Genomic DNA, 27947 nt, shown 5'->3' on the forward strand with positions numbered 1-27947 from the left:
TTTAGGATGACTGTTTTTAGTATAATTTTATTTGACAGAAAATATTGACAACTTTTGACAGCTGAAACTGTGAAAACAATACAACTTTAAAAATATTATGAAAGTACATCATCTTTTCCTGAAACCTAACATTGGGATTTGTCTTTTCATTACCTAAGTTAATAAGCAACACAATAATTTTTTCTTTTCACTTAGTACCTATGAAAATGCAGCCACAGATGTCATACTTTTCAGCTTAAGTTCCTTATCTTCCAAATAAAATAACTATGGAGAATTAAGTGTACTTCTAATGCAAAGGCTTATTAGAATGTATTCTAAGATCAGTGGCAGAACTCATATTGGGTATAGCTGGAGGAAGGTCAGTGCTGAGTAAAGATCACACATACAGTAGAGGCCAGCTATATGGAAGAGGTAGACTAAAATCTTCATCACAGTTTCTTGGAAAAGATGCAATAGTTCACACCTATACCCTGGTTTACAACTGTAATTTTATAATCAAGGTTGCATCTTTTCCTTTCTAGAAAGTAACTTAACAGGAATAAAGCATATGGGGCTGCTGATAAGCAATACTTACACTGTCCCAGAGGGATACCTTTTCTTTTTCCTTTGGATGTGATGCAGAGGCCACACCTGGACACCTGGAGAAGAGGTGGCCCTCATAATAATAGTGCATAGCAATTACTCTTTTGGTCAATTATTGAAGAATTCATGGATTCCATATGGTATTTAACCCGTGGAAAATTTAGATCTGATTGTCTCAGGTTTAGGAATTCAAGACTCTACTGTCATCCTTACCTAAGGGTTTTCTCCCTGTATGTCAGGGTAAATAAAGTTGTTTTACATCCACTTTTAAGGTCACTACTGCAAACATATCTTGCATATATACATCTATATTACAATTCTGGCTTGATTACAATTATGGGGGTAAAAGTAGAGGCAGTCAATTAAAGTGAATGCCATATTTACTTTGTTAAAAATGCAATACAAGCATGTTCTACAAGTTTCTAAGTCATTTGTTTGTGACGCAGAACACATATTCCAATGTTAAAAAATGACTGATGGGTCCTAGGCTAACTCATAAAGACCTATTTAGTATTTAATGCAGCTGAATAATAACATTGTATAGTAGCTATGAACCCCTTCAAATCCTCCCATGACTTGGGCTGGACCATAGAATGACCCAAACTTAGGAACCACTGTAGGGACCCAATACTGGTCATTATGGTCAATTAGGCCTGTAGTCTTCCTATACCATACTCAAGTTGAATGTGGCTGATTTTCCATATACTTTAAGTGACCATACAGAATCTACTGAATACTATTAGTAATCGTAGCTGTAATAAAATAAAGCATGTTCATAATGGTATAGGATAATTTTAAGACTTGCACACAAAAATGCAACAGAGGGTTTGTAAAATACTGCAAAGAAGGAAAACAAATTTAAGCCAACATAAAAAAACAATGCAAGTTATTACTCTGTTCACTATGGTGTTTTTTTCTGATGCTTAGTTAACTGCTAATTCTTTTCCCGTGGGGATTTACATTATGATTGGATCATTATGATGACCTAATCAGATTCCAAATAATTTTGTATAAAAATAATTTACCTAGATCTCTCAAAGTTAAGTTTTCACTATAATAGCTAATTAAATGTACATTAATACAAGTGGTCACATAGAGATAAGCAGAAAAGGGGGTACTTTTCACCCGTTTTAGTGGAAGAAATGTTAATTTGCATGTTAATGTAAATTTACTTTTAAAAATGTGCTGAAAAATAGTTACACAACTAAACAATTTTTTAAATTCCTTTTTAACCTTTTTTCATTATAAAAAGGGAGCTATTTGTGTTAGGCCTAGGTTCTTTGCTGAGTTTCTGCACAACTGCTGGTGGTAACATTTTTCCTAAGCTAGTAACTATGAGAACAAAAGTTTTTAAGAAGTTTAAAACCCCTTGGCATACATGTAACATACAAAGATTTATCACAGAGCACTATAGTTAATATCAAAACATTTGCTAGTTTTTCACATAATTAATTCAGTAAATATAACTCCTCCCTGGTGCAGGGCTAGAAAAGAACATTCATTTCCTTAGGGGGAACTGGCAATATTTAACTATGTTCTTCTTCAGAACAGAGTGCAATACTTTAACTTAGTAAACTCCTGTGGTGTTTCTCCCTTTTCAAAGCAACTATCAATTATAAATATATTAGGATGAAGGCAAATGAGTATGTAAAATGAAAGATTCAATGAATAATGTATGGGCATAGCTGCAAAATTATTTTATCTAGCTAGGAATATCTTAAAAAGCTCTATTTCTGAAAGTTCTGTTAAATGAAAAGAGAATGAAGGTTGCTCAGTGAACTATGGCCCTACACACATTCATACTTCTGTTTGAAAGAGAGATTTCTGTATATAAGAAAACTAGGCTCTTATTTTCAAAGTCCTCAAACAGCACAGATGATTCATTCAATTATGATTCATGACAAAGACTGAAGATACAACTGTAAATGTGGATATTAGAGAAGGTATCAAGTATGATGAAGAGCTAGGAAGAGAAGGGAAGGAAGCTGGGGCAATGTTAGGGAATATTATCTATGGCCTCAGATGTGTATTTAACCAAGTCAAGCTTGAGTAAATATGGCTTTACTACCAAGACTTGGTAGGATGGATTTAGTTAGAATGTGGCAATGGAAGTGTGAATGTTGTACAAAAGAGATCTTTTTATAAGTAAAAATCCATAAATGTGAGGAAAAGACATGTTGGAAAATATTGGGGTGAAGATAAAGATATTAAGGTGAAGATAAAAAAGATAAAAAAAAGTGTTAATGTTTTACTGTCTGACCAGTATAAATTATACACTGTCTGACCAGTAGAAGGTAAGGTCCTTGAGACCAAGGATTAATTTTTTTTGTCACTGTTTCCCCAGAACATTGGATGAGACCAGTAGGCACTTAATCAGTGTTGGTACAACTGTTTAATGGAGGAAAGAGAGTTCCTAATAAAGGACACAAAATCAGCAGAGAGAAGACATGGAAGTTCTGGACATGTGGAAGTCTCATGATGTTCAAAGCAGTGAAAGACCTGAAGTCAGTTCCATCTCCCAAAAGGCAGGAGTGAGCGGAAGGGCTGCTGCTTGTAGCCCATCAGGGAGATAGGCAGCAAGGGAAAGAGAAACAACATAAGGCTCGCTTTGCCTTGAACCTCACCTCTAAGTCACAGCAATGCTTGTACTCTCTGCTTCGAAAGGTTATTTTGAGAAAAATATCTTACAAACCATCTAATACTAGAGAAACATTAATTATTACAAAGAGTGACTGATGATTTGTGAAGAGAAACTCAGGGGAAAAGTACAGTTCCATGATTACCAAGGAGAGGAACGCTGGTCAAAGTCAAATACTTACTAAAGATTATTTTTAGGAGGACAGATTTTTAAAAATTCAGAGAAAGTATATGGATATAATGTTATCATCTGGATCTTTGGAGAATGATGAGAGGATTAAAAATGAAATTCTAATGCTAAACACTCATGATCCTGTTAAAAAAGAGAGTGAACAGAATAACATTAATTGGTGGGGAGATCTTCAATGACCCCAAACTTTTCAAAGGACACATAAAAAGATGTAACTAGCAGCATATAGCCTTGGAAGAACCCAAAAGAGTAGCATCTATTATAAGAATGGGCCAGGAAGGCTAAATGTCAGAATGACTTGAGGTTTAGGGCAAAAAGAGCAAGGCAGAAACCAGGTACACTGTTCAATAGTACAGGATGGAAAATCGAATAATGATTTCTATTTCACTCTGTATTGTGTGGTAAGAATGGCTTTTAGTTTCTAAAAAGTAGAACAAAACGAGTTAAGAGGAAATGAAAGCCCAAGTTGAATGAAGAAATATTACGAGAAATTACTTGTTCCATTAAATGAGTTCAATATTTCCTAACCTGGACGAATTCCACTACAGGATACAAAATGAACTTTGCAGATGTGATCCCTCAACCACTCTCAGTGATGTTTGAGGAGGGGTAGAAGACAGATGAGCAGGAGATCACATTTTCTTTTCTTCTTTTTTTGAGGCAATCAGGGTTAAGTGACTTGCCCAGGGTCACAGAGCTAGTAAGTGTCAAGTGTCAGGCCAAATCTGAACCAAGGTCCTCCTGATTCCAGGGCCAACGCTCTATCTACTGCACCACCTAGCTGCTCAAAGAGCCCACATTTTCAAAAAAAGGGAGAGCATATTTTTAATGAGCCTATAGATTTGTTAACCCCAGGCAAAATTCTAGAATAGATTATTAAATGCATGGAGCATGAGTCCTCAGAGAAGCAATAATCAGCAGGAGACAGCACGAATGTACTACAAATACTAACACATTGTATCAGAATAATTTCACTTCCCTTCTTTTAAAGGGTTATTAGACTGATAAGTCAAGCATAGGCTATAGCAGGGGTATATCGATCTCAACAAAGGTTCTGACTAGTCAAGCCTTATGCACCAAATGGGAAGAAGCAACAGAGCAAGGTGAAAAGTGTTGAATTTGGAGTTAGAGAATTTGAATTTAAAACTTGGCTCTGCCACTTAACTATGATCATGGATAAGTCACTTAATTTTAGCTTTGGGCTCAGTCTCCTTCTCTAACCAATGAAGCAGCTGGACTCCTGCCATAAGATGTGGATAAGATAAAGAAATCTGAGTCAGGGACGGCCAGGTAGCACAGAGAATAAGAGCACCGGCTTCAGTGTCAGGATGACCTGGAGATCGAATCCCGGGCTCAGACACTCAGCACCACATCCAGAAGTAACTGGCTGTGTAACCTTGAGCAAGTTACTTAACCCCGATTGCGTAAAAAAAAAAAAAAAGAAATCAAAAAGATGATAGTACAGGTAGGTAGATTCTTAACTGGCTGAATGACTGTACCTAAAAAGCATACTGCTGCTAGATTTTAAGTCACATGAGCAGGAACCAAATCTTAGCTTTGCCTCTATACCAGTGCCTAAACACAGGACCTTATATATAGTAGATTTTTATGAATGAACAAACTAGAAAGAAGGTCTTTCATTAATATTTGAAAGATTGTTGAAAATGTAAGAAGTATTAAGAGATTAAAAAATGGTGAATGTTCTGATTTTCAAAAAAGGGAAGAAAATAGAGGCTGTACACTACTGGTCAATATGCCTAACTTCAATTCCTGGGAAAATTCTAGAATGGATAATTAATTAGAAAGACATCTAAAAAGGGAAGTAGTAATTATAAAGCCAATATGGCTTCATTAAGAAGAAGTCATGACAGTCTAGCCTCATTTTTTTTTCTAAGAGAGAGGGCTGAAGAGACTGGGAATGTTTAAATGCAGAGAACATAGGCTTCAGGGGCTCAGGACAGCCATGTACATGCATCTGAAAGAGCTGTCCTAGAGAAGAGGATTTAAGCTGAGTTGCTTGGCCTTGGAGGGCCAAGCTGGGAGCAGGAGATGGACGCTGCAAAGAGGTACCTTTCGACCTGACAGCAAGAAAAACAGCCTAACTAGAAAGAGTCTTGGCAGGTGGTTGGTTTCTTCTCCTCTAGGTTCAGGCCCAAGTGACATGGATGACCTCTGGTCAGTGATGTCAAAGCAGGGATTCCTTGTGGGTAAGAGTTGGACTAGATGGCTGCTAAGGCCCCTCCCAATTCTCCAATTTTGTCATTCTGTCTCATACAAAGTCCTTGGCACTGTTCTGTTAAATATCTTAAATCAATGATTTGAGAAAAAGACTAATAATATGTTTATGAAATCTGCAGATGACAGAAAGTTGAGAAGGCTGTGAATATATGGGATGACCAAATCAAGATCCCTAAAAGATCCTGATGGGCTAAAATGATAGGCCAAATCCAACATGATGAAATTTAATATGGATAAATGTAAACTTCTTTACACAGGCTTGAAAAAAGTCACTGTTCAAATTTAGGGAAGGGGAGATGTAGCTTATAAAGCATTTCAAGTCAAAAAGCCTCAGGGGTTTTAGGCAACTGCAAGCTTACTCTAAAGATCTGCACTGTGATACAGCTGCCAAAAGCCCAGTGTGGTTTAGCTTGCATTAACAGAAAGACAATATTCAGGGCAAGTGAGAAGTAATAATCTCACTGTTTTTAACTTGTTGTGCTACATTGGAAACACAGCCTATTTCTAGCATAGCCTTATCAGAGTCACTGGCAAACTGAAATGTACCCAGAGGAGAGGAGTAAGAAGAGTGAGGGGATGCCGAACTACTTCCTATGAGGACTGGTGATGGAAAGGATTGGGGATGATGTTTCCCCCCAAAAAGAAACAATTTCACCGAGACGTGATGACCAGATTCAGATATTGGAAGGGCTGAGAATTGGAGAGAGAGCCCCTGAAGCCTATGTTCTCTGCATTTAATTGGAGAAGAGGGATTCAACTGATCCTGTATGGCTTCTGAAAATGGAACAGGCTGCCCTGAGAGAGAGCTTCTAAGTAAGAATCTCAAGGGCAGTGTAACATTATTAGAACATACTTGTGTACTTATCCCAAGTGGAACTTGAACTACTTGGGGGAGGGGGCTGTAATCTCTAAAGTCCTTTCAAAGTTTTTAATGATACTCCGTAATTACAAAATTTAGAAAGTAATTTCTAAATAACAGTTTGAATACAAGGTAACTTTGTTGGAATATACTTGAGTAATAAATTCACTGAATGGTTAAAACACACAAAGGCATTCGATTGATTTTTCCAATCTAATGAGGACTGATTTTTGAAAATACTGCTTTATATACTGTCTACTGTTCATCTCATCTTAATTGTCAAATGCAAAAAATTGCTGGTGTAAACCTAATAATAAACATTATGTTTTCAGTATCAACAACAGCACTTGCCAAATGAAGGGGAAGACATTTCTTTCATAGTGACATTGTGTATCACTTAAAATGTAATAGTGCTTGCTGAAAAGGAAGTTGGAAAAGAAAATTTATGGCCCTTACTGTAAAATTTATTGCATGATTTCCTTCTCTTTTATCATTAAGTTGATTGGGATTTTAAGTTCTATTTTTCCTTTTATCTTCAAAAAGACTTTTCAGCATATATACTTGAATGGCTGAAACTACCACCATAACTCCCAAATTAACCAATGACCAAAAATTGACTCTGTCAAAGTTGCTTTCTTGTATATTTCGATCGCGAGCTTCAAATGCCCTCAGCATGGTCTGGATGTGGCCACTTTTGCTTAACCTGGCCTTGATGCTGTTGATGGACTCCTAGTAATAAATAAAACAATTTCACAGTGAAGAGCTAGCTTTCAGTTAGTTAAAAAATGCTTCAAAGTTCTGATTATTTTCATATCCAAACCCACATTTCAGAGTTAGCTTTTCAGGAAAAATGGAAGGGGGAGTTCTTAATAGTTAAATTAGGAGATAAGTGCTTACTACAAGGGCGATACATCACAGGGATTGTTTTAAGTAGTAACTCCCCCAAGAGTATTTAAGTGCATGTTTAGAAATAACTGACAGAGATTGTATGGATGAAGAAAGTATATGTAGTAATGCTGATTGCTTTTATTTAGGTCCTCATTTAGAGAACAAATTTGAGACAGAAACAGTCAAAATTAGCTACTGCTAATTGAATATCATTCAGGAATAGAGAAAATAGTTTTGAAGTAATAGTGGCAAGCCAATGAGAGAGCAATTTAATTAAATAAATTTAAATTTATGAACAATTCTTTAGGAGCTCACGTGTTATATTATGCAAGCTGTGTTGCAGAAGCCCCTTTCATTAGTTCTGGCCTGGCCAGCATTGGTGCCTAGCAACATACTTGCTCTTGAAAAGGATGGATTGAAAAATAAATTCTTTGGAATGTATATCTTCTAAACTGCATATTCTCTAGGACTATCCAGGAACACAATTTAAACAAGTTTCCCAAATAAACTATTCTGGGAAAGTTATTTTTGGAAGCGTAAGCTTTAGTCATTGAGAAGCCCATAAGAAGGTGCATGCCAATGCATTAAGGTTATGAAGCACCATAGAAATGCAGGGTAAAATATGTAAGGAAACAAAACCAGCAGAATATGGGGCACAGCTTTTACTAAACAGTGGTGCTACTTAAGTATTTAAGATAACTTCACTTGAGTTTCTTAATGTTTTACTAGTTTTAAAAATTAGGCATAGTATTTGCATAATACTGAAAACATTTTCTAGTAGAAATATAATTGGATTCAGATCTGCAAGTAAAATGATTCTATTAAGTTTACCATCCTATTAATCATTCCATGAGATCACCAAATGATGCACCATTTATGCTGTGCTCATTAGAAGATGGGAAAGAACACTCTCTGAACTGGATGTTTTTCCCTCAAGAAATAATCTTCAAACGATATTTAAATCAGCATTTTCAGAAGCAAGAAAATGGTAACTCTAGTTATATGGATGAAGAAAATGTATGTAGTAATGCTCCAAGACATTTGACTGTTTGGTATCTGAGTTCTCAGTGAGAGTACAAATTTGAATGGGAAAAAATATTACTGAAAAATTAAGCCACCTATCAAAGCAAATCCAAGATTTTAATTTACTATGAACCATTATATGAGCAAATGATGTTTATTATGTAATCCTTGTCCCACTTATATTAGCAACTGTGACCTTTGGACAAGTCAGCTTAACCACTCTGGGGGTTTGGTTCAGTTTTCTTTTCAGTTGTGCAGTTTTATGATTGCAATTAACAAAGTGGAATATGAGAGCCCCAGTTGAACTCAGGGATGAAAATAAGCATTACACCATGGCATTTAAGAATAAGGATGAGGAAATAAAATTGGTCAACAACATACCAGGCAGCATTTACCAGTGGGATCAGTAAATGCATATTTTGTTGTTATTCAGTCATTTCAGTTGTGTCTGACTCTCTATGGCCCCATTTTGGGTTTTCTTGGCAAAGATACTAGAGTGGTTTGCCATTTCCTTCTTCAACTCATTGGACTGAAGAGGAAACTGAGGCAAACTGGGTTAAGGGTCTTGCCCAGGGCCACACAGCTAATAAGTGTTTGAGGCCAAATGTGACCTCAGGCCTCCCTGATTCCAGGCCTGGCATTCTATCTAATATGGCACCTACCTGTCCTTATATGTGCATGTGTGCACACACACATATACATACATGTGTACACACACATAGAGATATAGATACAAAGCTATATACACACATATATATTTCTATACAAATATATATGCTGATACACATACATATAAAGCAAATGTGATAATTTAGTATTCTAGCTTGATCTCTTTCTTACTGAATATAACTTTATTAATCAAAAGTTATATACGATGTTGAAATTAATCTTGCAATTCTGATTCTAAAGAACATCACATAGTTATGAAAATTAAAGTGTGATTAAATTAAAATGATCTTTGGACTAGGAAATCAGTTAAATTCATAGTGGCTTCAGTATGCAGAAGGAAGAATCCAGGACTTAAACATGGGGAACCAGAGTTAAAGGCCTAGTTCAGAATTTTCTATCTGTGTGGTCATGGACAAGGAACATACTTTCTAGACTTCTTCACTTTCTAATCTGTAATATGGGGCTAGTAACCACACCTCCCACCCAAAAAGGTTATTGTGAGAAAAGAACTTTGTAAGCTATAGAATAATAAGCTATAATGATGCTTACCAGAATGTCTTCCAGTTTCATATCCAACATATCTGTGCCTGTTACATATTTCTTCCAGTCTTCTTGTTCTTGCTCCTGTTCACCCATATTATCTAGGATCAATTCAAAGAAAATCACCTTCTCGGAAATGGTGCTGAATGTATTGTCAAAGCAGAACATGTAGTCCCCAGCTTCTGTCTCCACACTGCATATAAAAACACACATTTCCAGTTAGGCTAGAACCTTGTCTGTCCTAAATTGATGTTATATTAACAGGAATTTATAGCAACAACAGTAAATATGTTATTCACGATAACTAGAGAAATATATTTAATAATAGTCCAGGTCTGGTTACCATTTATCCCATGAATTTTGAGAAATGCCAGTCAGTTTGTTAAAGACAAATCATTTTCCTTTTTTTTTTTTGGGGGGGAAGATAAAAATCTAAAAATGACTTTAAAAACATATTTCAGTGACATTTAATATTTGTTCTGTTCTGAATGATTTCTATTCAGTTCCATCCAAATATGAATAAGCTACTAAATAGAACCATCTTAGTTGGCAATTGGTTTGACCTAATTTTTCCAAAAGGGGTGATATTTCACACTAAAAGTTCTTAGGTTCTTTTGTGTCATGGTCCTCCTCTCTGGTGTCTGGTGAAGCCTATGGACCTTTTTGCAAAACAATGTTTTTAAATGGATAAAATACAATATATATACATAGGATTTCAAAGGAAAACTATCATTCTGAATTGCAGTTTTCGAAATAAAAAATCAAGTTCATGGACCCCAGATTAAGAATTTCTTCTTTACAGCATGTGTGCACATACTTTTTAGTACTCCTTAAGACCTGCATGGGCAGCTAGGTGGCACAGTGGATAGAGCCCTGGGCTTGGAGTCAAAAAGACTCATCTTCCTGAGTTCAAATCTAGCCTCAAACACTTACCAGCTATGTAACTCTGTTTGCCTCAATTTCTTCATCTGCAAAATGAACTAGAGAAGGAAATAGTAAACTACCCCAACATCTTTGCCAAGAAAATCCCAGAAGGGTCACAAAGAATTAGACATAACTAATACAACAAGACCAGTAATCCAGAAATATAGAAATATTCACACAATCAGGATATTAGTGCTGGAAAGGTCCTTAGAGTTTACCTAACCTAGCCCCCTCATTTTACAGATAAGGAAACTGAGACCCAGAGAATCAAAGGAACTTATCTAAGGTCATACAGTGAATTGGTAGAACTAAGATCAGACCTCAATTACATGACTTTCCCACTAGCAACACTCAGTAACTGTGAAGCAGGAGCAGGTAAACTTGGAGAGACTGAAGATTTTCAAGTTGGAAACAATCAGGAAAGCAGTGGTAGTAAATAGTGAGAGAATAAAGCAGCAGACCATGGGGTCAAAGCTGGGTATTGAGGCAACTTAAGAAAGAAGAATTTGGGGGGAACAGTGCTGGATTCAGAGGATCTGGGTGAAATTCTAGTTCTAGAAATTCTGTGGGCCTTATTTTCCATCTGCAAAATAAGGGAGTCAGACTAGATGAACTCTGAGGGCCCTTCTGGCTCTAAATCTATCATCCTGATTCAGGGTCCAGTGTTTCCCTCTAAACCATATTGTCTTTTATTTGCTTTTAAGCTAACTGTTTAAAGCTGGGTTCTTAACCTGGGTTCTTAACTCACAGAAGGGGTATGGATGTAGATTTCCAAAGTCTATGAATTTAGAGAGGGAAAAAAGTTAGTTTTGCTAACTTCTAAATGAAATTTAGCATTTCCTTCAATTATTTATTTTATTTTATTTTTTCCTTCAATTATTTAAAAATATTATTTTGAGCAGACCATAGGCTCCACAAGACTGTCAAAGGGGTCCATACACAAAAAAGTTAAGAATTCCTGGTATAAAAGTATCACCACTTTGGAAAAGCAATTCATGCCAAACTAAGGTAAAATTCTATTTAGCAGCCTATTCACATTTGGATTACTGAAGAGAAATCATTTAAAATAGCACAAGGGATCTAGTCTATAGCAAGGAAGGTCAGGTCCACTTGTGTGTATATGTGTTTATGTGAAGGCAATGGTTAATATTAACTCTGTCACCTTGAACTCATAAGCACCTTGCTCTCAGACAGAAGATCATACATTTAGAAGGAAATTCAGTGACCCCAAAACATCTGGTCAAAGGACCACCTAATGAAGTTTCAAAGAGATTCAATGCCAGGTTGACCACAAGGAGATGAATTTTTTGGCCACACAGTCACAGGAGGCAGTGATCTATGTTGGTAGAGGGGGCACCTACACCAAAGCTGTACATGCCTGGAACATTTAAATATCTGCCCAGAATACTTAACTGAAATCTATTTCCATTCTCAACCTTTTGCTCATTACAAATCTCTCCTAAATGTCATTCTCCTGAAATATTTTTGTCAACACATCAAATCACTGTTGTAAAGTCAGATCTTTTTGTCAACCCAAACCTCTTGTTTATTTTTCCTATTGCTACTTCAGGCTCATCTGGCCATGTATTAAGGGTCAATTCCTATTGTCCTGCTTCTGTCTAGTAATTGAAATGATATACATCTTTCTTTCAAGTGTTTAATACTTGTATCTATGATTATCACCACTTTGTGGATATTGGCTTGGCAGCCCACACCTTTCCAATTATTTAATCTTTTCTGGTCTTTTTGTGGCTCTGAGTATAATGGCTGACCTCTTAGCTCCAGCATTTTGTGACTACTGTTCCCAGTTTCAGGTTTCTAAGGTTCTTGATGCCCTGCTTACTATGAACATCTCATTCTCATCTTCTAAGACTAACTCAGTGCCTTCCCATCCCAGTCATTACTTTGTGGAAGAGTAATGAGGTATAATTATAATATAACAAGTGACTTTAAAAATCCAAGTGAGTGCCGTCCCCTTCAAGTCACCCCTGGAAAGCATATACTTGCTTTAATGACTCTACAGTGGCTCAGAAAAATTTCTGAAATTGTCTCAGGGCCTATGTGCCATGATGCCCTATTGGCATATCATAATCCTTTGAGGAGACACTGGATTTTTTTTAGAAACAACCAACCAATTTGGAATCTTACCTGATAACTAACATTTACAATAGCATTCTAAGGTTTGCAAAGAGCTTGATATAAGTTATCTCATCTGACCCTCACAAAAAACCTTTTTACTGTGGAGTAAATAGATAAGGAAACTGATGCTGAGAAAGGATAAGTGACTTGTTCAGGGTCATGCAGCTGGTGCTGGCAGGTGTGTTAGGAAGTGTCTGGGAAGGGATTCTAACTCAAGTCCTGCTGATTCCAAGTTCAGTGCTCTGACCCATTGTTTCATCTAGCTGCCTAACTGTTGACTGGGGTAGGGGTTGACTTGGATACCACTGTTTCTGCTTAAAAAACAAAACCCTCCAATAATGGGTGACAATAAGGTAAAGACTGATTTCCCTGTGTCACAAGCTGATTCAGACAATGATTAGTTATATGAATAAATCATCCCTCTGTAAATCATATCATGGGTACGTGTTATCTGTCAAAATGAAAATCAGCCTATCAACTGCATCAGAGTTCACTATCATTCTCTTGCCTAATTAATTGGCAACCTCCTAAACAGCTTACTTACCTATGGACTCCATCTGATTTTCTTTGTTCAAAAACAATGGTTTTACCTTCTGGAGATGTAAGGTGGAAATCAATGTCTAATCCTGCTCCATCTAAAACCTGTGAAAGGAAGAGAAATAAAAGACTAATTTAAAATTCCAAAAAAAATTTTTTATACAGTAGTTTTTATATGAAATGCCCTGAATATCATGAATAATATAATTATTCTATAATTTCATAATGTGATTTATGGAAATATTCCACAGTATAAATAAATCTAGGAAAAAAAGATGATTTGGAGAGGTGTGGAGAAGACTGGGACAAAAATACCTGTTAGAATTTATTGTAAATGTTCAAGCATGGAGTAATAAAGTCCTGTAAAAGGGTGGTGGCAATCAAGGGGACAGATGTGAGAGAAAACGTGGCAGTAAAAGGGACAAGACTTGGCAAGTGACTGGACATAGGAGGCACGGAAGAAATGAAGGTTAAAGGTAATAAAAGCAAGGTTTTAAATAGTGACATGAGGAGCAGGTTTGGGGGAAACTCGACTAACCATGATTCTGGTATATATTCTGAGAATGCTGAGTTGGAGGTGCCCGTAGAACATCTACTGTCTTGATGATGTAGCTAGGTAGGGATCTGGATCTGGAGCAAAGTTAGGGTTAAAGATACAGATGTGGGAATCACCTGAAAAGAAGTGAATGAACTTGCCAACAGGATGAATACATAAAAGGAAAAGAAGGTGGCCAAAGACTGAACAATATGCAAAACCAGTATTAAAGAATCAGGCAGACAAAGAGCAGCCAATAAAGGAGAAAGAAATGGTTTAAATGTTGAGAGAAAACCAAATTTGTATGTCGCTTCATAATGCAAGGGAGAAGAAAGTCAGAAGGAAAGGAGTATTCAGGTGTTAAATGCTACGGAGAAGTTAAGGATGAGGACCAACAAAAGTTCACTAGATTTGATGGAAAAAGGAGCCACTGGTGACCTCTGAAAGAACATCATTATCCTAGAGCTGTGGGGAGAGTAGCCAGATTTTAAGGACCTGAGGAAAAGATGATAAGTAAGCAATTGTACACCCACCCAGTAGGTTATTGCTAGATTAACCTTTCTAAAACAGCACTTTTCTATCATGTCACTTCTCTGCTCAAAACTCTTCAATGGCTCCCCATCACCTATGGGATAAAACACAATTACTTGGGTTTCAAACCTTTCACAATCGGTCTCTATCTACTTATGATCCTATTTTTTCTAATTTTATTTCCTATTATCCTGTAATATGAACTGTACGTTCCCCATCAAGACTGCCTCTTTCATGTCCAACCTTCACTTATGTATGCTGTATCCTCATCCTGAAACACTACTCTACCACCCTACTTCTCCATATCCCACCCATTCTTCAAGGCCCAGCTTAAGTTCCAGCACCTTCATAAAGATTTCCTTGACCACTACAGCTTGGGTGGTTGTTCCTTCCTTTCAACTCTTACTGAATTATTGTTATGAAATCATGAAATGGTTTTCTGGCATGATTTATTTGGGCCAATCTAGAACAAATATATGAGATTACTACCCCTTCCTCTCATCCGATTCAACATATTCAATATCACAAATAAAAAACTTCTAATTTTGTTCTGAAAGTACTATGTATTGCTGACTATGTAGTTTTAAGTCTATTGCCTCTAAAAATATTATCTTCAGAATGAATCCAAAAGGCTACAAATATTTTATAACTAGATGGAGTCTCTTTTGAAGGTGTTTACATTTTTTGAAAGGTCAAGATGTCAAGTAGAGCAGCTTCTGAAGGTTAGGATCCATTATCTGATTATGTGGCACCCTAAATCTCTGATAAAAAATTAATCAGAAAACAATTCAAATACTACCAATAGTCTACTCTTTTTTTTTTTGCTTTTTGGAGGGCAATTGGGGTTAAGTAACTTGCCCAAGGTCACACTGCTAGGTTTTTTTGTGTGTGTATGTTAAATGTCTGAGGCTGGATCCGAATTCAGGTCCTCCTAGCTGCCCCTATATTCTACTTTTTAAAAAAGAATTTTTCTGGTAATTCCAACATCAAATGACTTTTTTTTTAAATGGTGTCCAAATAGCTAACTGGACTCATAAAATGGCATAAGGTAGCAGCTTTTCTTAATCAAGGCCATTTGCCTGAGGTCTTTTTTTAAATTTGAAAATAAAAACAAACCCCCCAAATAACTAAAGGACTGGTTGGTGTTCATTTGTTTTCTGATTTATACTTACAAGATGTTACATGTGGCCAAGTGCACCTGGGTTTCTGTGAGAAGGAACAAGTCTTTTCCTTCCCATGGGCACTAACCAGCCCATTTTCAGTTTCATTTCATATTTTTTCTGCTATGTGCAGATGTATATGTCTAACCCATACTTTACTCTTAGGTCTGTAAGCTCTCCAGAAGAAAGAAAAACGTGGCTTTTATGGTCCTTTGCAGGAATTTTCTAATTATTCAGTTCTGTGAGCATTCCCTTTTTATGCACAAGGGACTTTGGGACTTGTAGTGGAAAGAACATGCAAAAGAATGAAGCCTCAATACCTTAGGCTCCCTCTCAAACCTACGGGAATATACTAAGTTCTTCTACAAAGTCCCACCTTCCTGGTCCCACCTCAGCCTGTACTGCTTCAGATTATCTGTAGGCCAGGTATCCTTCAATGGAAGAGTCCTGGAAAGTGTTTTTTTCCTCTACCAATTCTTGGATCTAGATCCTATGTTATATCATATTTATGTTTCAAGGATATATCTGTCTTTTTTCCTTAAAGAAAAGATTTTAAAATCCAGCCACAGTCCTTTACTCATTGCTCACGCCCAGGTAAAAGAGAACATGAAATTTGAAAGGGTAACTTTGGGTAGCTTTGCTGCTTGTGGAAGTCTGCAAACCTCTGGGAGCAGTTTTGATTGGCTGCATCTGGGAGAGATGGAAAGTGGTAAGGCATTTTGGAATGTTCTAGCAGTTATCTCTGCTGCTGGTTAATTCAGAATTATAGAATTGTAATGTGAATCTGTGACTATTTGCATTTAGGATAGCTAATCTATCCTAAGCACAAATTGGTTTTTGTCCTCCCACTTTTCTATCTACTACCTCAGCCTCCCTTTCAAGAACAGTACTAGGAACACTAAAACAGAGAATCAGCTGAGGCTTGTAAAAATGACACTGAAAACCAAAATGAATTCTTAAAGTCATTCTAAGAGCAGGAAAAACAAAAAAAAAAATCAGCCTTTTTTGGGAGAGTGTGGTACAACATAAATGAACTACAAAGAAAACTATTCAACTATTCTGCTTCATTCAGCTCCCTATCAAAGAAAACAATCTTCAGATTGGAAAAGAGCTGAACAGACTGCTGGTGCAGAGGAACTGAAGCTCAAAATTTTAAGTGAAGAGTTGATGAGAGCTCCCTGCTGCCCTGTTCAGTCATTTTCACTCTTTATGACCCATTAGATTTTTTTCTTGGCAAAGATACTGGAATGGTTTGCCATTTCCTTCTCCAACTCATTTTAGAGATGAAGAAATTGAGGCAAACAGGGTTAAGTGACTTGCCCAGGGTCATACTGCTGGTAAGTGTCCAAGGCCAGATTTGAATTCAGGAACATGAGTCTTTCTGACTCCAGACCTGGTGCTCTATCCACTGTGCCATCTAGTTGCCCATATTGGTCTTAAGGAATCCTAAAAAAATTAATGAAGACCAAAAAAAGGAACCCCTATCCCCAGCATAACCAACTGAAAAAGCAGAAATATGTGCAGTGTGCAACATTTATGGACCTCCCATCTTTGCAGAGGGGTGAGTTGGGAGCATCTTCGCCTAGATCTTTTGAGTCATGCTTCTTTTTTATAATTTTGCAACATTCACTTTTTAAAACAGGATTTTATTTTTCCAATTACATGTAAAGACAATTTTTAACATTCATTTAAAAAGAATTTTGAGTTCCAAATTTTCTCCCTCCCCCCAAAAATGACAAGCAATTTGATCTAGGTTATTTTTGTGCAATCATGTAAAACCTAATTTTATATTAGTAAACATTCACTTTTGAAAATTCCCATTTTTACTGTGGCTCTCACCATTCTTTTGCTCAGTCAGGTTTATAAGCTTGGAGCAATTCTTGATGCTTCCCTTTCCCCCTTTCCCTCATATCCCATCGATTTCCAAGTCTACCTACATAATATAGTTTTTATGTGTTTTTCATTCACAAATTTCCATTTTCTGTGCACAAACCGTCAGGAGTAAGGCCCTTATTCCCCTCAGTCTCCTAGCTGTTCTACTTCCATGTCTTCCCTTCCTCTAATCCATCATGCCCTACATCATTTGTGATTATATCACTTACTCCCCTGATCAAAAACACCTTCATTCATATTTCCTTATAAGCTCTAGGACAGGAGTTAGCTTGAGGTCTGTAGATTACCAAAATATCTGTGGTCTGTAAACTTGGATGGAAAAAATATCACTATCCTTATTTTCATTCATCTCTAGCTGAGATCTCTACCATGTCCTTCAATTATGATCTTAAAAAAATTACTGTTATTCTGAGAAAAGATCCTTGGACTTCACCAGACTGCCAAAGGGGTCCATAATACAAAAAAAGGTGAAGAACTGCAGCTCCTGGAAACGATTCACAGTTCTTGGCTCAGATGTAAAGGCTTTCCATAATCTGGCCAACCCTCATTTCCAGACTTGTTTCACAATGCACTCAAGCCCTTTATTCACTTTATGCTCCAGCCAAACAAAACGACTTTTCTGAACTTGACACTCCATTTCCTGCCTCTCTGAAGTCACAAAAAGACCTCCCTCCCACTTTCCATCCCAGGATGCACTTCTTCCTTATTTCTGCTTCTCAGAATCCTGACCTTTTCTCAAGGCTTAGTTCTTTTCAGTTCTTGACCCCCCAAGAAGTTAGTGCTCTCTCCTCCCTCAACCTTGGACTTGCTTATTTATTTTCATCAGAATATAAATTTGTGAGGGTAAAGAAATTTTTTTTCTTTCTTGGTCCCAACACCTAGTATAATGCCAGGGTACATTTAAGATTCGTTGATCAATGCTTTATTGCAATGAATTCAAGCTGCAGGAAGAGATATTTTGGTTCAAGGTAAAGGAAAGTTCCAAGACATTTACAGCTTTCTGAAAATAGAATGGGCTGTTTTGTGATGTAATGAGTTCTGCTGGCTCAATCACTTAGTGATGCTGAAGAGGGAATTCATATATTGATTATAGACTGAATTAAATGACTTCTGAAGTCTCTTCAAATTTTGAAAGTTTATAGTTATATAATTTTATATCCTTCACAGTACATACACAGTGCTATGTACCTAACACTCACTAAAAAGAATTCTTTACTTAAATATAAATATATCCAAGATATGAAAATTATGCTTAAGAATACAGAGAACTCCTGTCTTTTAAAAGCAAACATCTAAAAAGAAAAATGGTAGCTTTGGTAACCTAAAAATGCTGAAACAGGAAGTGTATCAGAAATTGCACTGGTTTTAGAAGAGTCAGTGGAGAGGGGGAAGGGCAAGAATCTGAAGCAGAGGCATTCACTACCACGACCTATCCTTACAATATAAATTATCGTTTTGTTCAGGTTACTAACAAAAGAACAGGACGACGTAGGAAGGATTTTGATTGTCTCAAGGTTAGAAAGATTTGAGGTTCTATGGCTCCACTGCAGATAATTTCTAAAATATCTCCTCTTACTCTTTTGCCCTTATCTGCCCATGTCCTCTCCTGTGTAAAATGGGTTATGTGCAGGTGAGACCTGAAAGTCTCTTTAAAAGCCTATCGATATGATATAAAAAATCACCTCCCACAGATCTGCTCAGTCTCAAAGCTCTTGCCAAGAGTTCTAAGGAATTCACCAAGTTTCCTTCATCATTTAGGACTATGTACAAAGGGAACTGAAACTGCTGAAATAAATTCAAAGCAACAGTTCCTGCCATAATTCAAAATACTGTTTACTACGCTGACTTACTCTACAGAACAAGGCATGCCCATATAACTAGAGCCATGCTGGATAAAAGCTCAAACTGTTCAAACTATCCTGAAAAAAAGACCGAGGTCTGTAATTGCAATTGGAATGGGAGCTGTTATGTGAACTATAAAAAAGGGAAACACAGAGACAAGGTGAAACCAAGAGGAAACAAGAATTCGACTGGATTTTGCAAATCTAAGTGCCAATCTAACAGAAGAGCCTTGCTCTTACCAAATAGTATTTTATTCTGGGTCATAATGCTGTCTGTAATAGGTAGGGAACCTAACACCAGATAGGACCTACTAAAATTTTCCTCCAATACCTGAGGGAGGTGTGGAAGTGACCCTAGTTTCTTTTTATTTAAAAAATAAATTTTATTGTTACTTTTTGTTTTCATTTCCCAATCATTTCTGGACACACATATATCGAACATATATATGCATATATGTGTATACACACACACACACACACGAAAAACCACTTTTAATGAAGAGAAACAACTAAGACAAAAGGTCCAATATAAGACCCAACCTGACAACAGGTACACGCTTGTGCCTGAGTGATTTCCCCAGGAAGGATGGTAGTTCATTCTATTTTCTTGGAGCCATGATTCTGCCCCCACCCCAATTACTCAGCTTCCTCATAGTCATCTTAGCATATAAACTTATGTAGTCACGGAGCATATTGTCCTTTTGGCTCTGCTTATTTATTTCACTCTATATCCGTTTAATGAGCCTGATTCTTAAAAACTCTACTGACAAAGACTGAGGTCTGGCAGGCCATAAGGCTGGAAGGGTTTTGGCAATACCCGATGTGTATATTGTACAAGGAGCAGTCTAGCTAAGTCTGGAGAAACTCATCACCAGAGCAATGCTGATTGGGTGATTATTTTTTCTACTACAGTATTATAAGCTGATGGAAAAACTCTACTGGTAAAATCAAAGCTCTCTGCAGTAATGAAGTAAGGCCTATAATAACAGCTTACATGGTAGTGAGCTTTAACTTTTGCCAAGCACTTTACAGAGTGCATCTCATTTGATTCTCATAGCTCTTTAAGGTTGGTAGTCTATTATTATCTGCATATGACAGAAGAGGATACTGACACTCCAAAAGGGGAAGACAAGTGCCCAGAATCTTAAGATTTTATACTAAATATGGTCCTCATATTTTCATTATTCTTGGAATACGAAAACAGGGAAATATTGCATATTTAGTTTAACATTACAAATATTAGTGTAATGAGTATTCTTTTCCTAATTAATTTAACATATATAAATTTGGGTCTGGTAGTATCCATGATAAATTCTCTATTAATCCTTCAGGTCTTTGGTTGGAGTTCAAAGCAAAAAAGAAGACATCTGAACTGGACTTTCCTCAAGAAGAGATAAGAGCAAGTCTAAATTAAAGCATTAAAATAGGATTACTTTAATTTAATAAATTTAATAAACTAAATTAAAGTAGTATATTTTAAGAGGGGCCAATATAAGTTTTTTCTATATTACTACCACCTTACTTTGGTAAACTACTTGCATTCTTCTCTCACGTTCCCCAACATACCCCAACATAGCAGTCCTGGACAAGGAGCTGGCACACTCTTTATTCCCCACTATCAAGTCTGGCATGTCTAGTCCTTACCCTCTGCCACCATCACTCATTAGACTCTCCTCCTCTGATGTTCTTCTTCCCCACTCCATCCTATCCGTATTACCCAATATAGATCCTGGTTGCTATGGTCTACCAGCCTCTTATGTTATACTCCCTCCAGGGCTTGTATCATAGATTCTTTCATCCCAGTCTCTGCTCTCATGCTCAAGGACTTCAATATTCATAATGATGTCTCTGGATGCCCAACTAAAGTTCATTAACCTCAATTCCCATGACCTACAGTTTTAGTATTTGCCTCAGCTACTCACAGGATCAGTAATATCTTAGCTTTCAGCAGCTAGATCAGAGCTAACTATAGCACGACCATGATTTCCAACTATAAAATGATCCTCTTTGTATTCTATCCCCTCCCATTTCTCTCCTTCCCTGTCTCATTCCTGACACCTATTCTTTTTTCTCACCAAAACTTCCAGAACCTCCAACCCTATTTAACTAGTCATAGAATCTCAGAATTGGGAGGGGCTTCAGAGGCCTTCAGGTCTATCTCAGAGATGAATAAATATCTCAATAATATCCCCATACCTAACCATCATCCCTGCTCTGGCTTTACTTTCCTCTCTTTACAACCCTGACCTTAATCAGTTCAGTTATGTACACTGTCCTCCACACTTGATTGCCCTTTACCCTATCAATCCTCATGCCTGGATCATCCCATCTGCCTTTTCCCAAAGTTGATAAACATAGGTGGAGAAAGTCACATCTGTTTGCCACCTACTTTCACTACTAATTCATATTTACCTATCTCAAATTGGCCCTCACTACTGCACAGCCTAGGCTCATGTACTTCTCTCAGGGCTGATCTAAACCTTCTCTTTTTACCTGAAACTCCCAATGCTATTCCACACAACTTTCTTCCAATAAGTGTCTTTCCTTTCTACTTTACTGGGAAAAATATAAATCATCAAAAATAACACACCCTTGAATATCCTCCACTCTACATCTTAAAATCCCTTTACCTATTCACCTGGCCTCTCCTTCCCAATGAGGAAGAAGTGGACCTTCTTCTTGTAAAGCCTCTCTTTTGCCTTTGATCACATATTTTGCAGTAATTTGTTCCACTGATCTCCCCTTATTACATCTCATATTCAGTCTCCCTGTTTCCCAATTCACTTGATCCTTTCTTGCTTCCTGCAAACATCCTTAGGAGCACTCCACACTTAAAAAGCCTTTGCTATTATGGATCATGCATCTCAAGCTATTCTTTTTTCTCTCTTCCTTTTCACTGTCAAACTCCTCAAAATAAACATCTTCACTCACTGTTCTTACTTCTTCACTCAATATGGCTTCAGACCTCATTCTCACTAAGGCTCTGTTAAGCACAATGGCCTTTCTTAAGTCCTTATCCTCTCACTGATCTCTTTGCTCCTTTCAGACTCAGATGACCACTCAGTCTTCCTTCCTGGGCACTTTCTCTTCTGGCTTCAGTGACACTGCTTTTTCCTCCATCTTTTTCTGTTACACCACTCCTCACTTCCCTTTTTTGGATGATCATCTATTTCCTACCTCCTTGGGGAGCTAGGTGGCATAGTAGATAGTGTTGGGCCTAGAGTTCAAATCTAGCCTCAGACACTTACTAAGCTGTATGACTTTGGCCAAGTCACCTTGTCTGCCTCAGTTTCCTCAACTGTAAAATGGGGATATTAATAGTACACACTCAACTCCTTGCAACTTTAGCCCTAGCTGCCCCACTAGAAGCCTAGATCATGACTCCAATGGAAAGGTTCTATTTTACTGGCCCTCTGAGACATGCTCCGAAAACCCCTGCTCCTCCCTGAACTGAGAATCTACCAATCCTGGTCTGCGTCATAGAGCTTATATGAAGGGAGCAGGTATCGTCCCCTACCATTCCCATAAGAAAAAGGAACATCTTAACCAAGAATTAATGGACTTAACAGCAGGTTTTAGGGTGCCTAGCATATCAGACCCTTACCTACAGGAACCATTACACTCAGGAGTCTCTTTAGAGACATAGGTTCCACAGGTATAAGTGGTAACTTGGGCCCCCACCTTGGATCATTAAATCCCATGCAATGTAATTTCACCTTTATTCTGAATCCCACACAGGCATTCCCTAATGCCTCACTTGATTCCTCTAGCCAGCTTCTGCAGATTTCCCTGAATGGGATTGGGGCATCTCAGAACACTGCAAAAGTCAGGGGGAGGAGATTGGGAGGGTGAAGGAGGGGCTCTGCCTGTAATCTTAATGGGATATAAAATCTTCCCCATCCATTAATAGGCCTCACATGGACCCATTAAGGACAGCATGCTTAGGTGAGGCTTGCTTATAAGAAGGCCTTCACACCTTTTGTTAATGTCTAATTAGGCAGAGGGTTGTGATGTCCTCTGGCTCTAAAAAGGGTATATATACTCTGAGGGTTACCATTTTGCTTTGGGGCTCACTCATTGGAAGAGTGTTCATGTGATTTGGCCAGATGAGACTCTGGGTAGTCATTAAAGAGCCCCACCCCAGCTCTGAAAAAACCCAGATGTTGATGCTTCTCTCTCTCTGGTAACTATGTATGTATTGCATTGGTCACACAGTTAGATCTGTCTGTGGGTCTATGCTAATTTCTCAGACAGTTAGAAGCCCTGTCTGCTGGTCTTTATTTCTTTGCTTATATTTTTTCTGAAGTTCAAGATTCTTGATCCCTTGAACAGCTGTCTTTCCTAGTAAAGCAGATTCAAGAACCTGTGCTAGCAGCCATCCTGGGGATGCCAGTGTGGTTGCTGCTACCCTACCCTACCAAATCAGTCATTAGACCTCTGACCTTTACCCACAAAAAAGGCAACTGTAAATACATCTCTTTAATTCCTGGGTTAGTTTGGGAAGGGATTTTGAGATGTAGAGCGAAGGATCTTCAGGAGTATATGATTTTTGATGATTTACATTTTCCCCAGGAAAGTAGAAAAAAAAGACATTTATTGGAAGAAGGTTGTGTAGAGTGGCACTGGGAGTTTCAGGTGAAAAGAGAAGGTTTAGATCAGCCCTGAGAATAGAGCATCAATCTATGCTGTGTGGGTAGTGAGGACCTAAGTTGATTCACTTGCCCTCATAGTCTGTTGAATGTCCTATAGACTGGAGGGGGGAGGGGGAGAAGGCTGTGCCGTCACTGGGAAGGAATGTTGCTTCTTTGTCAACCCATCTTCTCAAAAAAGAAAGACCTTAGTGTTCTAAACAAATAATCACAAGATTTATGGGATAGGGGGTCAAAACATTCTGAAGTACATTTCCCTCTCACCTTTCTTTGATCTATGACTTGTAACTCACTTATTCTTACATAAAATCAAAATCATGTTTCAAGTGAATGTTCCTTATTGGCCTTCAAGGGTTGTTCCAATCTTTCTGACCAAAAGAAAGGGATGTGGAGGGAATTATGATTTTTATCACAACTGATATATGTGTAATGAATTACTAACAGATTATAGGTTTTTCAGAATTGCCTCTCTTATCAGATTTACAATGCAGCTTAAAATGACCAATCAAACTTTGACAAGGCTCACAATCACTGCCTGTGTACCTTAAGTGAAGCGAATCAAAGACTGCAGAACCTGTTCCATCACAGAACTCTGGTCCCGTGATCCACTAAGTTACAGCTCCTAAAGACTTGAGCAATATTGCTCCCAAGGGACTCCAGAATCATTGTACTGTCTTCCATTTGTGGGTTTGTCCAGGAAAACATTGTTGTAATTCACCTCTCCCCACCTTCCCTTCAGTGATATATGTATATAATCTCTGTCTTTACTTCAGCAAGGTGGAATTCTGATCAGGAGGATTCCCAATTAGCAAATCTGTTCCTCATAATGAAACTAATTAATTAAATGGCTACCTGATTACTAGCACTTTGTCTCTGACCTGCTGTCTCCTCATTCTCAGGTTAGAGACTTGCTCAATAAAGTCCTGTTAACACTTTCCTCCATTCCCTTAGGATGGCTGCCTTCTTCCCAAGGTTCCTGGGTGCTCTTTTCTTCTTTCTCTACATACTTCTCTGAAATGTGCTCCCTGGGCTCAATGCATATTTTCTGTACAGATGACTGATATCTATATATGTTTGCATTATCAAGTGCCCACTGCACACCTCAAACTCAACATGGCCAGAAAAGAACTCATCTTCCCCTTTAAGTTCTGTTCCTCCTTCAAACTTCTATATTTCCATCCAGTGGAAGCACTACCTCCCTCTTGGTCACCCCATTCATTTCATCTGTGACACTTTTCCCTCTCTCTCTCAAACCTCATTTCCAATCAGATGTCTAGCCTTTTGGCTTTTACTCTAAAACATCTACTCCATTCTCCTATTTCTCTCCATTCATGTGTCTACCATAAAAAATATTCACAACCTCTCTTCTGAACAATGCCATAATAGTCTCTAAACTGGTCTCCCTGCTTCCAATCCCCTCTCCATTCACTCCATTTTCCATATGCTACTGAAATAATCTTAAGGCAAGGATCTGATCACTCCACCTCTTACTTGCTCAAAAAACCTCCTGTGATTGCACATTGCCATGAGGATAAAATACAAATTCCTTCTCTGACACTGAAGTCCTCATACATTCAGGATCCTGACCACCTTTGCAACCTTATCTCATACCAGACCCAGTTAAACCAGTGTACCACCTGTTCCTGAAACTGGATGTTTCATCTCTTTGTAGTTGCACAAACCAATTCCAAGCCTGGGATGCGTATGTCCTCATCTCCACCAGTCAGAATCCTGTTCTTTTTCAGGTTATAATGAAGGATTGTGTCAGATGGAATGAACAATGGGAAAGAGGAAACAAAACCAAACAAGAAAAAGAAAAAGATCAGGTAGTTTGCTTCAATCTGCATTCAAACTCAGTTCTTTCTGGTTCTATCTCTGAATGTAGACATCTCTCTCCATCATGAGTCTTTTGGAGTTGACTTATAACCCTGCATTGCTGAGAAGAATCCAGTCTATCAAAATTGGTCGTCACACATATGTGGTGTCTGTAATTTCATCCAAATTTCTCCTGGTTCTGCTCCTCTCACTCAGTATCAGTTCGTATAAGCCTCTCCAAGAATCCTGGTCTTCTTTCAAAGCTCAGTTTAGGTGACCCCTGATCTCTGAAGCCTTTCAGGAATCACAGCTCTTCCTTCCCCCTTAAGTGTTTTTTTCCCCCTTCTCAATTCACTATTCATTACACTATTTGCAGACCTTTTAGACTGCAAGATAGTAGAAAAAATCTTTTAGAATATAAATGCCTGTTGAGGGAAGGAACTAATTTAAATTGTTCCTGACTTTATCACTAACACCTAGCAAAGTGGCTTCCTTTACATTGTAGCTGCTTAATGTTTGTTGATTAAACAATAATTAAGCCTCTAGAAAAAGAAATTTAATTTATAATTCCTTTATAAGCTCATTTTGGTAATGCCTATTCTGCCTTGAGAAAACAGACACCAGAAAATTTTTGACCTTGTTCTAAATGTAGACAAAAAAAGTCCTTATTTTTTGCTCTTTTCTGCTTCATCTTTTCTTCTAGTGTGTTGGAGAAAGTTGAGAGATTCTGCTTTAACAAACTTATGAATGAAAGGAAGCCTAGAAGCAACATGCACTTTCAGTCACACTTGGATTCTACTAGCAAAGTACTTTGATGAAGTTTGCTGTTCTGTGACTTGGCCTTGAAGAACTGAAGCAAAAAACATGAATGAAGAACAGCAAAACAGAAAAGTATACGAGTTTTCAGCTGCTGTCCAAAACTGGATGATGATATTTTCTCCTTCATTATATTCTAAATAGAATTCTAATCAGTCTCTGGAGAAAAGGCCAAAGAAAGGGAGAAGGTCAAAGACAAACATCCACAGAAGCTAAATCAAAGCCTAAAGGTTTGATGTTTGGAAGTATTTACCTATTTCTTTACAAATTCTTGATTTTTAAAATTAATTAAATTCTTAATTTCTTATAAAGGCCCGAGATTTGCTTCTCCTTTTCTCCAATCCTGTTGCATCGAACCCAAGTAGAAGTTGTTGACACTCTGACAACAGGTAACTAGGAAATGAGGGAGGGAAGAAGGGGCTCACTCCATTAACTAAAATCTTTTTTGGGGGAAAAGGGACAACTTCCCAGAGCATCCAGGTGTAAGGCTGAGATAACCACCGCCTGGTCCCAAGGGAAGAACGCTTTACTGAAGCAAAAGAGAGACTTCGGTGAAGGAGGGAGCAGGAGAAATGTGGGCGACTGTCACCCCGCAATGACCCTACGACAACGAGTCAGCCTCCTGCAGCTCTCACCCCAGCCCTGGCCTACATGCATGCAAGGGCTGGCCGGAGAAGCGACGGGCAAGTTATGAAACAAAGGGGAAAGTCACGGACATCACCGATTCCAGCCCCGTTCCCCTCGCCCGGGTCACGCCTGCTTGGCTTCCCCGCCCGGCCGATGACGCGGTGACAGGCCCCCCGCGTCGCACCCCGGGGGGTGGCGGCTGCGTTTAGGGGCGGCCCCTCGCCTCCCCAGAATGTAGTCTGCTGACCCCATTAGTGAAGACAGTCGACCCTGAGGTGCGGGGGCTGGGCGTGGGGGGGTCGTCGGGCTGCGGGCGGCAGGGCGGTCCGCAGCTGCTTACCTGGTACTCGATCTCCAGCGTGGCCTTGAGGGGCATGGGCTGGTAGAAGCACTCCTTGTGGCCAGCCGGAAGGGTGATGGTGAAGTCGCTGTCCAGCGAAGGCGAGAAGGCGGACACCGCGGGCGGCAGCAGCGCCAATGGGCCCGCGGCCAAGAGCAGAGATAAGGGGATCCAGACCCTGGGCTCGTCCATCTTGACCGGGACGGTCTGCAGCTGGACAGACTCGGGACCTTCCGGCTTCCTGAAGCGACACCAGACGTCCCTTCTTCACCGGACGCTATTCAACAGGGTTGGCTTGGTGTCTGCGGCGATGGTCCCCGACGCCACTTGGCCGTCCCCGCCGGCCCCACTCACAGTCTCAGCCCTAGACCTAGCTGCTGTTGTCACCGAGGACCACTCCTCGTCCGCTCCTGTGTGCGGAACACAAGCCCAAGCCTCTGCCACTGTCTACCCGGCGCCCAAGATGTCCACGCCACCGCCTCCGAAGCCACCTACAGCCGACGCCAACTGGTAA

The 27947-nt window shown here is 38.6% G+C and overlaps 1 protein-coding gene across 1 annotated transcript; it reads right to left on the reverse strand.

Annotated features, from left to right (window-relative positions):
- Positions 1 to 27936, reverse strand: TMED5 (transmembrane p24 trafficking protein 5). The gene is made up of 4 exons (XM_069070530.1): positions 27434 to 27936; positions 13234 to 13331; positions 9636 to 9819; positions 1 to 7235 (listed from the first exon to the last, which is right to left on the reverse strand). The coding sequence occupies exons 1-4, from the start codon at positions 27623 to 27625 to the stop codon at positions 7017 to 7019; spliced, it is 693 nt and encodes a 230-aa protein (XP_068926631.1). The 5' UTR covers positions 27626 to 27936; the 3' UTR covers positions 1 to 7016.
- Positions 27937 to 27947: the final 11 nt, after the last annotated feature.

The sequence above is a fragment of the Petaurus breviceps genome, unplaced genomic scaffold, assembly GCF_028583685.1.
Source record: "Petaurus breviceps papuanus isolate PSGF00001 unplaced genomic scaffold, PetGlider_PUasm1.0 90808, whole genome shotgun sequence".
In the NCBI taxonomy this organism is placed as follows: domain Eukaryota; kingdom Metazoa; phylum Chordata; class Mammalia; order Diprotodontia; family Petauridae; genus Petaurus; species Petaurus breviceps.